Genomic DNA, 13,155 nt, shown 5'->3' with positions numbered 1-13,155 from the left:
TCGAATATGGGGTAATTGAATTTTAGTACCCATCTAAAATTTTATTTTAAATTGGTACCTCCAAAAGTGTAACTTTATAGGTTTTGGTACCTCCGTCCATGTTCCGTTAAGTTTTCCGTTAGTGGGGTCCATTATCTAATTATTTAATAATTTAAATTATTAAAAAAAAGAAAAAAACATTTTTAAAATAAAAAAACAAAAAAAACTTATAAAATAAAATAAAAAAAAAAACACTAGCCACGCTTCCCTCCTTATTCCGGCCAACGGCGACCACCAAGCCACGGCAGCTGCCGCCGCGACTAGGCACGAAGCCCAGCCGCCGCCGCGGCCAGGCAGGGGTGCCAATAAACCCACCACCCACGAACCCAAGAACCCAGAAACCCACCACCCACAAACCCCGAAACCCACCACACCCGGCCCCACCACCCACGAACCCCCGAAACCCACAACCCCACCACCCACGAACCCCTAAACCCACCACCCTCAACCCACGAACCCAGAAACCCACCACCCTACCACCCACGAACCCCGAAACCCACCACCCACAACCCAGAAATTTAACCCTAAAACCCTAAAAATTGATTTGGGGGAAAGGGGGAAGGGGTGATGTCGAGGCAGCCAAGAGTGAGAAAGAGGAGGGAAATCGGCGACGGGAAAGGGAGGGGGTTTTCGATGTGGTGGTTTTCAACGAAGCACGGACACTCGTAAGTTCAGGCGTGTCCGAGTCGACACGCGTGTCGGACACGGACACGCGTGGGACACGGGGCAAAACGTCTCGGACACTCCAAAAACCGTGTCCGGTTTATTTTTGACGTTTTTGATTTTTGGACACGGGCCGTGTCACCCTTAGACACGGGCCGTTTTGGTATGACACGGGAAATAACCTAAAGTCTTGCTCTCTGCTTTGCCTCTCTGCCTCCCTGCCTATTTCCACTTCTCAATTTCTCATCTTCCTCTCTGCCTCACGCGAAATCAGTCATCACCATTGTCATCACTCAGTCACTGTCGTCGTTGCTCCACCCACCACCCACCACTCCACCGTTCGCATCAACACAGTCAGCTGTCGTCGTTGCTCCACGCTTGGTGTCACTCAGTCACTGTCGTCGCTGCCTCTGCCTCATTCAATTGCCGCTGTTCGTCCTCAGCCACCACCCACCACTCCACCGTTCTCATTGTCGTTGCTGACTTGCTGTCCCAGACTCCCAGGTATGGTTCTCAACGTTTTTTTTTTTTTTTAAAAATTCAATTAATTTTCTGCATTTCAGTTTCATGAATCATGTAATTAGAAATTTAGAAGTTGAAGCTGAAGGGTAATTGGATGTCTCGGACGAAATTTGTGGGTATCAAAGAAATTTTGGTTGAAATTGAAGAAATTTTGTAAGGGATTTTATAGTATAATAATAATAATTGAGTTTTTGGAATCTGGGTTTGGTGAGCATGTGCACAAGAATACCTCATACACTTCTTTCTAAATTTGTGAAAAGTTAGATTTTTTAATTTAATTAATTTTATTTAAATGTATCTTCTTTGAGATCAGTGGAATATTGCTTCTGGATTATTTTTTTCATTTGTGTTTATTAAATGTAGCATGTGGATCCTGGGGTTTTGAAGATGCAATGTTCACTGTGTCTTGATTCCTATTGTTCTGGGATTTGTGTAATTATGTTTGCTTTTATACTTGGAGCTTTGATAGCATTTATCTCCTTCATATTTGGTTGATTAAAGAGTGTATTACCAACGTGAATGACGAGGCTTTATAATTGTGTTATTAAGCTTCTTTGATCTGGTTTTATTATATAAGAAAACTTTGATGCTTTGAGAGAAGTTTCTAATTTTAGTTTTGATTAGTGGTTCTATAAGTAGAAAATTCAGTTTCTGTGGTTCTTGTTGTTGCTAATTTTGCTGTGATGTGAATAATGTGTTTTGTTGGACTTGTTATGGTTAATCATGACTATCTTCATTGATATAAACTAGTGTATTTGGTTTGATGGTTTCTTGATATGTATGAGACTATGTCCGTACACTTAGTTCATTTACTTGTTTAATTAAAATTGTGTGTTTTGAGGCTAATTATTTAGTGTTTTATTGAATTAGTTGTCAAATTCTCGTTTTTTTAATATATTATATGACTTGTTATACGCCGTACCCGTGTCCCCTATTTCAGGATTGCCGTTTTCCCGTGTCCGTGTCGTGTCCGTGTCCGTGTCCGAGTCCGTTTCCGTGCTTCCTAGGTGGTTTTCAGATCAAGTGGGTAGGGGGGGCGTCGTTGCGGGGAGGCAGGGCTGGTGGGGGGGTGGCGTCAGTGCAAGGAGGTAGGGCTGGGTGGCGGGGTACTATTATTTTTTTTAAGTTTTTTTTTAAAATTATTTTTTAAGTTTTTTTTTTAATTAAATGTTTTTTTTTAATAAATTAAATTATTAAATAATTAGATAATGGGACTCACTAACGGCAAAGTTGACAGAATGCTAACGGATGTACTGATATCTATAGTTTAGTCATTTTTGAGGTACTAATTTAAAATAAAATTTTAGATGGGTACTAAAATTCAATTACCCCCATTTTCGTGGTACCAAAATCCAAATTTTCCTAATATTTATAAGATTATAGTTTGTGTACAAATAGGTCGATTATTGAAAAATATCTTCAACATATGTTTATCAAATTCAAACTTATGTGGGAATTTTTCGCCAAACCAAAAGGTATAAAAATATCCTAAGATGACCACATCAATGCTTTATTTGATGAAAAAAAAAAAAAAACTCAATGTATATGGTCTTCTTCTATTCACCTTTTTTTTTGTTCTATTCACCTTAATCACCTAGTAATTACTAATTTCAAAAGAAAAGAAAAAAAAAAATGGAACAAAATAATAATGATAAAAAAAAAATATATATATATATATATATTAAAGTAAAACACACATAAATATTAAGTCATAGACTCAGAGAATAATAAAACTCAAGCTGATTCCTTTATATCCCCCACAATTTCAGCAAAATGATACAGATTTCAGCCTGCAGTAGCTAACTTAATCTCCTCCTTCCTCCCACTCCATAAATACTAAATATTACATACATTATTATGTTAAAAATTTACATCTACTCACTATTTCAGTCCTAAAAAAGCATAGGAGAGTAGAACTTGATAGATCTCAAAGAGATTCTGCAAACTGAGGAGCATCCAAATCAAGTTCTTGCTTCATAATACAGTTCATAAACCACTCACTACTGAATGTTCGAAGGCCATTCTTCACAGCTAACAGTGCTTCTTCCATGTCTTCTTCACTTGCGACAAAGATTGTACTTGACTTTTCGCTTCTGTTGCTAAAACCAACATGTACCTGGATTTTTGTATATCAAAGTAGTAGTTAGTTAACATGGGATATTATTCCTCCTAACCGTTTTCCCTATTGAAACAGACAAATCTTTCTGAAATACTAGAGCTAGGCAATCTGGGTCTGTTAATGCTTTTTTTTATAATGCAAGCCGGGAGTTAAAATAGATTAAAAGAGTTCAGCAGAATACAAAGCATTTAAGGAGGTCAGTTAATGCTGTAAACCAGTAAAATGACAGTATTTGGGGGCTTACTCTCATGCTGAGAACAAGGTGCACAGACTGCACACCAGGACTATAAATAGGAGAAGAGTGCAAAAGATGATTATATATAACTTGAAACTCTTGAGTCTTGACACTTGAAAGCACAAACTTTCCTAGAACATTAAATTAGCAGGTAGCTGAATCAACCAAAACTTTCAACTAAGGAATTTTCTAAAGTTAAGGACTTATGAACAGACTATTAAGCTTTAATTGCCACTGCTTTGATCTCGTGTCTACTGCACTTACAAAAGATAATAGATAACTCAAGATAGGAGTTATGGAACCAATACGAATGATTAGGTACCATCTTCTCTCTGCAAATGAATGGTAGCACATGAAAAGAGAACTTGACAAGGAATTTGGAATCAAAACTCAGCTTAATGACTCCCTTCTCTCTACCATAGATGAAGTGCAGCAATAGGCTTACCATAGCTAAATAGCTAATGAATTAATTTAAAAGATTTGTGCCGGTCACATATTTTGTCATTAAAAAATTCCTATTAGTCCTTGATTGATTCAAATTGACTCAATTGAGGCATAACTTATGTTTGAAAACCACCTAGTTACTGTCCACATCAATGATGTGTTCACCTTCATACTCAAATTCAACATATTGAAAATAGATGCAACTGCAAATCTGAATTCAAGAGAGCTAAAACGACAACCACGCTACTTATTGGAGTAATACTTACATCACCACCAGCAGATTTGACAACAGCTGATAGCATGTTAATAGGGGGATGAACATGAGTTGTAAGGCAGATAGTATATCCTTTGAGCAATCCTTGAGGATTTCTTCTGGCTCTAAGAACAGCTTCTTCTAGATCAACCCTGTACTTCATTAAGTAATCCTCATCCTTGAGAAGGAAGGGACATTCATCTGCAAAAGTTCAAATAGTGCTCAGTAATGATATATAAATATACGCCTGAGCAAGCTCTACGCAGAAGGAACAAATAAACATGTTTCTCAAGGATGACATAATCTTGAAGACTAACCAACAAATGTGCCTTTCCTGGAACATTCTTTTAGCCAATTTGGTGAGAGTATCCAAGCCCTGCCAAATGATTAAATGCTTAGGACTCAAATTAATGATAGTGACATCTAAAAGAAAAAAGATAAATCCTCAAGACAATCAAATGGAACCACTGTCCCTCATTAATTAAACACAAAGATTAAAAAAGACAGTAGATGATGTGTTAGAAAAAACTGATCTCACAAATAAATACTGGTGCATAGATGCTGAAGTAGTAAGGTAATATAGGGAAAATGATAGATATATTATACTAATACATATGATAAAGCTTAGGATCAGGAACATCAGTTGAGGCATTGCAAAATAATAAGTACAAACAAATTATAAAGGAAAAAGGGAGTGTCATAAGCAAAAGTAACTTGGTTATTAATGCTAACCCAGAACATAAAGCAGTGCAGAAGTTCAACGTTCTTCTGACTTTTCCTACAAGAACATGTGTACATGAGCTTCCATCTGCAGTGATAGCTCCACCAAGGTCTTCTACTATCTGTACCCATAATAACATCAATGTGTAACTAAACTCAACGTAATAGGAAACATAGCCAGAAGCAGGAATTAGAGAATTTACGTTTCAAAATAAAACTAGATTCAGACATAAATTTCAACAACCAATTCAAGTGTTACAGGAAAGTGCAAAACTGCCTCCAACACTTGCATTTTAAAGCATCCGCCAAAACCCATTTTTAGCTCTTTTTTCTTTTTGGACACCCAACCCAAAAGGAGCTTCAAAAGTGAGACTTAGTAATCCTCCACAATCATATACGTAGTATTAACTTATACACACCTTTGTAAGATAAACTTTTTTAGGTCCAGCAGCAATATCCATTAACATGATATTAAAGTACATTCCCCTTGCCTCAAACCCGTCAGAAGCCATTGAAGAATTTGCAGTCTTGTCCTTCATCGATAACATATTTTCTTCTAATCCCAAGAAAGCCCCATCAGAAGGAAAATCATCTTTGCCTTGCTTGTTTGAAACCATAATAGAATCCGAACATGACTGATCTAAAACTTGAGCAGCCTTTACTCTTTTGGAGTTCAATGACGAAGAGGAAGTTTCCCAAACCCTCCTCTTTGTATTCCGTTTATAGGTTGAAGAAATTTGTTTGGCAACCACTGCGGCAGATAATGATTCATCTACTGCATCACCATCCACTTTCTCCTGGGTAACCAAATGCTGGTGGCTTTGTACTGATATGCTCTCTGAAGAAACAATGAATAAAAAAACATTGTAATACATGTTATCACAAAGCAATCCTACATTCCTACCAAGTGAGGATAATTAAACACCCAACTGGATACTTCCACAAAGTTGCATCACAAGAGAAATTCCTAACGCATCACACTACAGCTTATACAAAGTTTTTCCTTGCAAACATTCCATTTCACATAATCCAAAGTAATTACAAATTGGCCATGATATAAGGAAGAGAAAACAGGGAAAGGTTTTAGTTGTTTTTTTATTTCTCTGAAAAAAGAGAAGCATTGATTATTTGACACAGGATACATACAGCTACTGAAAACTGCATTCTGAAATGCCAGAATATAAATTTTCCCACACGTGGAGGGAGGTTGAGCAGGCATACTGATTTTCAAAGGCAGAACAGCATCCTGGGGCTTGTAAATTGGAAAAATAATGCTAAAATGGAGCATGAAATTTTTGTCTCTGAAACTCACCATTTGGCTCTAGCTGTAGGTTTTCTTGGCCATTCTCATTTCCTAATGCTGAAGCAAAAGCCACCTCAGTACCCGCTAGGCTGTAAAACTCATCAGTTGCTGAGGTTGACTTCTTGGCTGAGTCCAAGCACAACTTTATCGAATAAACCTCAATATCATGGAGATTCTCACTTAGATGAGTAACCATGAGTGTTGAACCACCAGGAAAGCATAGTGCCCGGCGTATATCTGCTCTGATAGGAAGCTTACGAACTCTACCTTTGGTATTCACCTCTGCTATTGATACAAATCCCTGCACACAGATTACATTGTTCAAACAGGTGTGCAACTAGTTTGCCTTAGATCAATATAGAAGCAACTATGATATATATAGAGAGAGAATATATACTACAAGATATCTTATGGCATGCTGAATAAATATCTCCTGTTTCTCAATCTTTTAAGGTGCAAAAATCTAACAGAAAGAACTACTATTTGCACTTTAAGGTGTACTGCATAAATACATAATCAATATCCAAAATCCATAACGAAAGATTCCTTTAGTATACAAACCAAGGTCACATAAGCAAACAAGAAATTGGATGTATCAGTAGCTTCAAGTCTTCAACCATCCACGAGTAATTCATAAGAGAAGGAAGTACTAAGAGTACCTGTTTATGCCAAAATCCTTCTGATTCTTTGTCTCCCCAGCACAAAATAGTGGATATGCCGACATCCTGAAGTCTCTTTCTTAATTCCGTGTACAAGAGTCGGCCAACTCCCTACAGGTTCCATAAATAATAAGCAAAGTGATTGGTAGAACAAATCAAATTGATAGCAAAAGTTTTAAATTGCTAGCAGAAACAACATATAGGAAAAAGATTGGTTCAAAAGTTCAAAATTGGAAAGAATCTATTGTTCTTTCTTTTTCTCAAACTAACGATTTTCCACATAGCTTTACATCCGTATAATCTTTATTATTACTCGTTTTAATCATTAATCAAAGTAGCAATGTCCAGAAGACCAACTAGATACACTCATACACCAGAAGGCGCAAGGGGAAGCAAAGTCTCAAATATTATATATAATATCAGCTTTGAAAGCAACAATATACTTTATTTTCAGGTACAATATCACTAAACTTCATAAAAGGATGAGCAGTCACGTATCATAGAAAAGAAAATGACAACCTTGTGCTGGCATGATGAACTAACGGCAGCTAGTGGAATTTCAGCATACTGTGTATCGGTCGGGATAATTTGATAAGTAATTGCTGCAATAACCTGCAGAACAAAAGTGGAGAAAATGATTTATAACAAACTCTATCAAGCTACCCTTTTCATTTCCAAATAAATTTATAGCCTCGTGAAGGCAAGGAGTTGGTAAGTGCAATACTTTTCTGGCATTATTCAAGCATAAATTATATAATCATCTGATAAAGAGTTTGGTCAAAGAGATGCGTAATTTAAAAGTTGCCTCTATGGTACAAAACTGTAATTTTTCCTATGGTAAGAAAATTTCACGACCAACAAAATCGTGGAGAAAGAATGGCAATAAATTCACAAGGTTCTGTTTGGAGTAATTTACCTTGTCCGAGTCTTCAGAACACTTCTGACTCAAAACAAGGGTGCAGAACTTCCTGAAAAGGCCAAGTAAAATTCAATCAAACATCAGAAGTAAAATCAAAGTCCCCTCATCACCAACCTCCTTATATAGGTTAGCATGTTAGCAGTCAGTTTGGTAATGCTTTGACTTTCTATATTATTCAACCAAAAAAGTCCTGGTTTTACTTAGTTATACACAAGAGGAGCACAATTTGGTGATGCCAACAGATGAAGACACCATTAGTAAAATGAGAGATAATAAACACAACATACCCGCTTGAAACACATCTTTCAAGGAATGACGATTGCTTTCCAGTGTTAGCAGCATAGTTCATGGAAGGCAGCTCTTTCGTGTACAAACTTAAGATGTCCTGTCCCCAACAGAGTGAATTGAAAAGGTGCAATTAACCTTTATTCAATCAAGGTAAGTATTTAAAGTTACAATAAATAAAGGTTGATAGCAATAAAATGTATCATAGATCATAGTCAATGAAATGTTATCAAAATATTTATCGAGTACTACTTCTGGTACTGCTTAAGTTTGCTGTGGTCCTGACTCCTAAGAGGTGTTGTGAAACTTTGAACCTTGATGTTTCAACAAAGTACAGTTGGTGTATAGCCACCCCTTTGAATACTACATCATTCCTACAGTTCACTATGATTCTTCCATGCACTTTGCACCCTTACACTATAGGGCTTTATAATTTAGGTACCTCAAAACAACAATTTTAACACAATTATTTTCTTCAATTACTCTCATAGCCACCCCTTCTTTCAAGTATTTGGCTCGAGGCCTTCTATCCGCTACACCTCATCTTCATTAGACTATTACATTCTTTCAAACGGATGGGAATAAAAAACGTTCATCTCTTCTATTCAAGTCTTCCACATCATCTTTGGAGCTTAAACAACACTACCATTGAGTAAACTAACTCTTAATCATCTAACCCCATACTTTATACTTAAGCAATATCCATCAATTGACTTCTTAAATATCACTACAAAACATGGAACTCTCTAGTACTAATACGGTTATACGGCATAAATTAATTTGTATAAATGAATTTGTTTCCATATGAAAAACAATTTTAGAAGCACATTTAATAAACAATCAAAGATTATACCTGAAGCATAGACTTGGTACGACTACCAGCATCTTTAGGACTAATAAGCAAGAATTGACAATCGACAGATGAAGTAGATTCTCCTTCTTTCTCTTAACATCCCAACAAAACAAACAAATAACAAATTCAGAAATTTACCTCATAATTGCATAACCTAATATATCACAAAAAATAAAACCCTAACAAATGGATTTAGATAATTTTTTAAAAAATTATATTTACCCTTTTCATCTAATTTTTGGCTTTTGTTTATACCTTCCGCCACTGTAATTATGTATTAATTAACAAACGTAAATTAGCAATTAAAATCATGAAATATAACATTTTTCAAAAACAAATAAAATAAAATAAAAATTTTAACCTGAAATTTTGATTTTGATCTTTTTTGAAGCAGAAATCAGCACAGAATCCTGATTTGTTTCACATTTGAAACTCTTATCGGCTCCATCAACAAAAACCTCGCAATTTCCTGACATCAAACCAAAAAAATCCACAAAAATCAAGAAAATAAAATTGATAAGAACAAATAACTCTCAAAATATTGAAATAAAATGCAATTAGTAGAAATTTTTGAGATTACCAATTGAAATGGGTGTGAAATTGTTGGAGCTTGAGGAAGAGGGTTTCTTCCGCGCCATTAGAGTAATTTTGAGAGTGTTTATTTTGAAAATGTTGAAATGTTTTGTAATGGCGGAAGTCTTTTATAATAATTTAGCGCCAAAGCTTTTGGTAAAAAAAAATTAAAAAATAAAAAATGCTTGGGCTTTTGGGCCTTTTATATGGACTGATTAATGGGATCGCTTGAAAATTGAAAATGCAAATAATTGGGAATTTGGGTAGAATTTGGGACCTATTTCCTTTTTTTTTTTTTTTTTTTTCCTAGTATTTCATTTTACACCTTTATCCGAATAAGTTTTATATGTGGCTAGTATGGTAGGGGTTACTCGGTCAGTCACATGATACTCAAGTTACGGGGTTACTCGATCGGTCATGGGTTACCAAGTTAGTGTTTTTAGTGTGTGTTAGCTGAGCACACGGTATTACCAGCCATGTAGAAAACGCCCTGATGTCAGAATAATCAAGATGTTTTTGTGAGATCAAATTGCAATCTTGCTCATGTTTAGGGTCTTAGAAACAAAGTACATCCTTTGTTCCGCCTCAACATATGTGGAAAACATTTAAGATGTTATTAAAATAGATGTGTGAAAAATTGAAAATGGTTTGTTTTGTAAATATTCATTACAATTAGAGTTGTGCATCGGTCCAAAACTGGACCAAAAATGAACCGGAACCCGAAATTGTTTTCTTTGGGGATCGGGATTGGACCGTAATTAACTGGTCCGGGTTTCGGTCTATACCTGTTTATTCCGATCCGGTCTGGCTTTGGACCGGACCGGCTATATTCTTTTCTCTTTTTTTTTCCAATTTAGTATCTTAATAGATACATAAATTTTTAACGTCTTGTTTTTGTTTGCGTGTTTTCCTATTTGCACATAGAATTTATAAATTACAAGTTTTGTACCTATTTTTTTTAAAATTTAAACATAAAATTTAACATTTTCACCTAAAAAACTACAAAAATACACTTTTCAGTCCGCACCGGAAACCCGGAACCGCCAATTTGTAAGGACCGGAGACCAACCCGGTCCGATCCCGGTCGTTTTCCAGTCTAGGTCCATTTCTGCACACCCCTAATTACAATATTTGATTACTAGATTGATAGATCATAATATAAAATCATATTAAGATCCTACCATTTAAAAATGTTAATGAGATAGAATAATAAGATCCTAGAAACTAAACTAAGACATGATCAACGAATAATGACATGTTTATCGGTAGAATATTAAGATTATTTGAGTTGGAATTCTAACAACCTACAAGATTCAAAATAGTGCTAGCTAGCATAAATTAGCATCCATAAACCACTCATTTTGTTCATCTTCAAGGCACACAATGTATCTACTTCATATTTGACATCTAGTTAGTATAACTCATCTTAACACATGTACTTATTATTGTAACATACGAAAAACACAAGACTTCCAAATTACATTCTTTAATTAGCATATAAATTCTCTTTTCCAAATAAGAAAACGTGGCAACTCAATTTCATGCACAAACATTCCACAGCTTGACACATACAAACCGACCACCATTACGTAATCTCATTAAAACCTTTCCAAACTTTATATATATAAACGGCAAACTTTATCTTATATCAAATTTCATACATATACCATCACATTAATATTTATAACAACAATACTAGCTAACACAAAAATATCATCAATCCAAATAATAAAATTCCAAATTTTAAGATCATATATATTATTTCTTCCATTAATATCATGCAAATAAATGATGATGATGATAAAGTGATGTTATTATCATCACCTCCGTGGGAAATCTTAAACCTAGTTTCTCATTACTTAGACCCAAACACCTTAGCCATTGCCACGTGTGTGTCTAAAACATGGTCCACGTGTTTCTCCTCCGACCACTTGTGGGACCCACTTTGCACGGCCACCTTCCCCACCCTTGCAACCACCCTCGGGTCGGTAGCCGCCTCGCTCCCTCGCCACCGCCTCTACGCTCTCGGCCACACCGCGGCCCTTTGCCGCCAATGGAAGCCTCGTAAGCCTCGGCTCTCCCTCGACCACCTTCTCTTTGTCATCGCGGTCCACCTCCCCGGTGGATCGTTGAATATGATCAAGCCATGCATCGACATGCGGAGGGACCCACACGGGTTGTTTAGGTTCGACGTTGAGGTGGTGGAGGAGAGGGAGTTGAGCTTGGAGGAGTTGAAGGAGGCGAAGGTGACGTGGACGGTGGCGGAGAAGGAATGGAAGGCGGTGTTTGTGTTAGCTGAGGAGAGTGTTGGGAAGTTGGCTTCTGGTGTTGACGGGTTCTTTTCAAAGGAGTTGCCGTCGCCCGGGTGTTGCTCGAACACCATGTCGAGCGGGCTCGTGGCGGATATTCGATTCGGGTTGAAGGATAGTCAAGATAGTAGCAGGAGGAGTAGTGGTGATAGAATGAGTAGGATTGAGAAGGTGAGTGTTGGGGTTATGAGTGTGCTTAATTGGAGACATGTTAGTGTTGAGGATGTCCTATTTTACTTGGAGCACTTCCTTCAAGTTTGATTAGGATCGGATGTCATCAAGTACTCGCTCTGTCCCTTAATATCTCACTTATAAGGAAATTATTAGGGCAATTTTGAAAGAAAGGGTGTATACAAATTTTATCTCCTAATTGGTAATTAGGAAATCAAGATATATCGTTCAAGACGTACTCAATAGTGTAGTATTTTTTTTGTTTTGTATTTTTATGTTCTACTTTTGTAGGTTGGTTTTTTTTTTTTTTTTTTTTTTTTTTTTTTTTTTTCTCTCCAAAAGGTACGTTTGTTTATATAGGATATAAGTGTAGATTGCTTTTATATAGGTTATATGTGCAAATGTGTAATGTGCTAGACTTTTTTTTTTCTTTGGTGTAGTAGACTTAACATGAGGATCATGCATTCATGCGTATGCATGTCATGTTGTCAAAATTTTCATGTGTATATATTGACAATTAGCAAAAATGCAAGTCAATTTATGATGTGAGTTGCGGCTAGAACACACTCTCCCCATAAATTCTTAATTTGTTGCAGTTTAGAAGATGCCCTGATGTGTTTACTTCTGAAGTTGAGTGGGCCATTAAATGTGGCAGAAGAAATAAGCCTCAACATTAGATTTATTTTATGTTTTTTCAATTTGTAGCTCTCTCCCTTCTGTCATGTGTTTTACAATGTATTATATGTGTTTTAAAATGCTGGCTATGATTAACACTTCTTCTTTCCGCTTCCTTGATACATTTGCTTCGTTTTGAAGGAGGGGAAACTAGAAAATGGCTAAGAGAAGTACTTCTCTTTGGAGCTTGTTTTTGTCCCCAAGGGTTAAAGCTGCAGCTTCTGCTTCACCTGGGTTGTCTCCTCAATATATATATATATAGAGAGAGAGAGAGAGATAGATAGATAGATAGAGAGAGAGAGTGAGAGTGTGAAAATGTCTTGATCTAGCACAAGTTCGTCACAAGCCATGCATGACATAAGAGGCATGTTGGCGAGCCGTAAATCGTGCATGTATATTATTTTCAAAATTTA

The 13,155-nt window shown here is 36.4% G+C and overlaps 2 protein-coding genes across 3 annotated transcripts; one reads left to right on the top strand and one right to left on the bottom strand.

Annotated features, from left to right (window-relative positions):
* Nucleotides 1–1,558: 1,558 nt before the first annotated feature.
* LOC110710573 lies at nt 1,559–10,213 on the bottom strand. Of its 2 annotated transcripts, XM_021888899.1 has the most exons (14): nt 9,595–10,213; nt 9,376–9,483; nt 9,237–9,278; nt 9,015–9,106; nt 8,164–8,261; nt 7,874–7,925; nt 7,477–7,569; nt 6,958–7,068; nt 6,308–6,599; nt 5,415–5,833; nt 5,008–5,117; nt 4,593–4,651; nt 4,289–4,476; nt 1,559–3,340 (listed from the first exon to the last, which is right to left on the bottom strand). In XM_021888899.1, exons 1-14 carry the CDS (start codon nt 9,650–9,652, stop codon nt 3,152–3,154), a joined length of 1,911 nt encoding a protein of 636 aa, XP_021744591.1. In that variant the 5' UTR covers nt 9,653–10,213; the 3' UTR covers nt 1,559–3,151. The 2 variants fall into 2 exon arrangements, with proteins under 2 accessions (XP_021744591.1, XP_021744592.1); XM_021888900.1 differs by lacking the exon at nt 9,237–9,278 and having other exon boundaries at nt 9,595–10,212.
* A 1,027-nt stretch (nt 10,214–11,240) lies between these two features.
* Nucleotides 11,241–12,364, top strand: LOC110710575 (probable F-box protein At5g04010). The gene has a single exon (XM_021888901.1). It carries the CDS (start codon nt 11,366–11,368, stop codon nt 12,155–12,157), a length of 792 nt encoding a protein of 263 aa, XP_021744593.1. The 5' UTR covers nt 11,241–11,365; the 3' UTR covers nt 12,158–12,364.
* Nucleotides 12,365–13,155: the final 791 nt, after the last annotated feature.

Source organism: Chenopodium quinoa, unplaced genomic scaffold (assembly GCF_001683475.1).
Source record: "Chenopodium quinoa cultivar QQ74 unplaced genomic scaffold, ASM168347v1, whole genome shotgun sequence".
NCBI classification, from domain to species: domain Eukaryota; kingdom Viridiplantae; phylum Streptophyta; class Magnoliopsida; order Caryophyllales; family Amaranthaceae; genus Chenopodium; species Chenopodium quinoa.
This window is presented reverse-complemented; position numbering and strand designations above follow the sequence as displayed.

Excerpts from the sequence above, each read along its gene's own strand:
- LOC110710573 (XM_021888899.1), bottom strand. The coding sequence starts at position 9,652 with ATGGCGCGGAAGAAACCCTCTTCCTCAAGCTCCAACAATTTCACACCC. Across the intron at positions 7,570-7,873 it reads GTTCTGAAGACTCGGACAAG|GTTATTGCAGCAATTACTTA; the intron begins GTAAATTACTCC and ends TTTGTTCTGCAG. Across the intron at positions 4,652-5,007 it reads TGCACTGCTTTATGTTCTGG|GGCTTGGATACTCTCACCAA; the intron begins GTTAGCATTAAT and ends ATCATTTGGCAG.
- LOC110710575 (XM_021888901.1), top strand. The coding sequence starts at position 11,366 with ATGCAAATAAATGATGATGATGATAAAGTGATGTTATTATCATCACCT.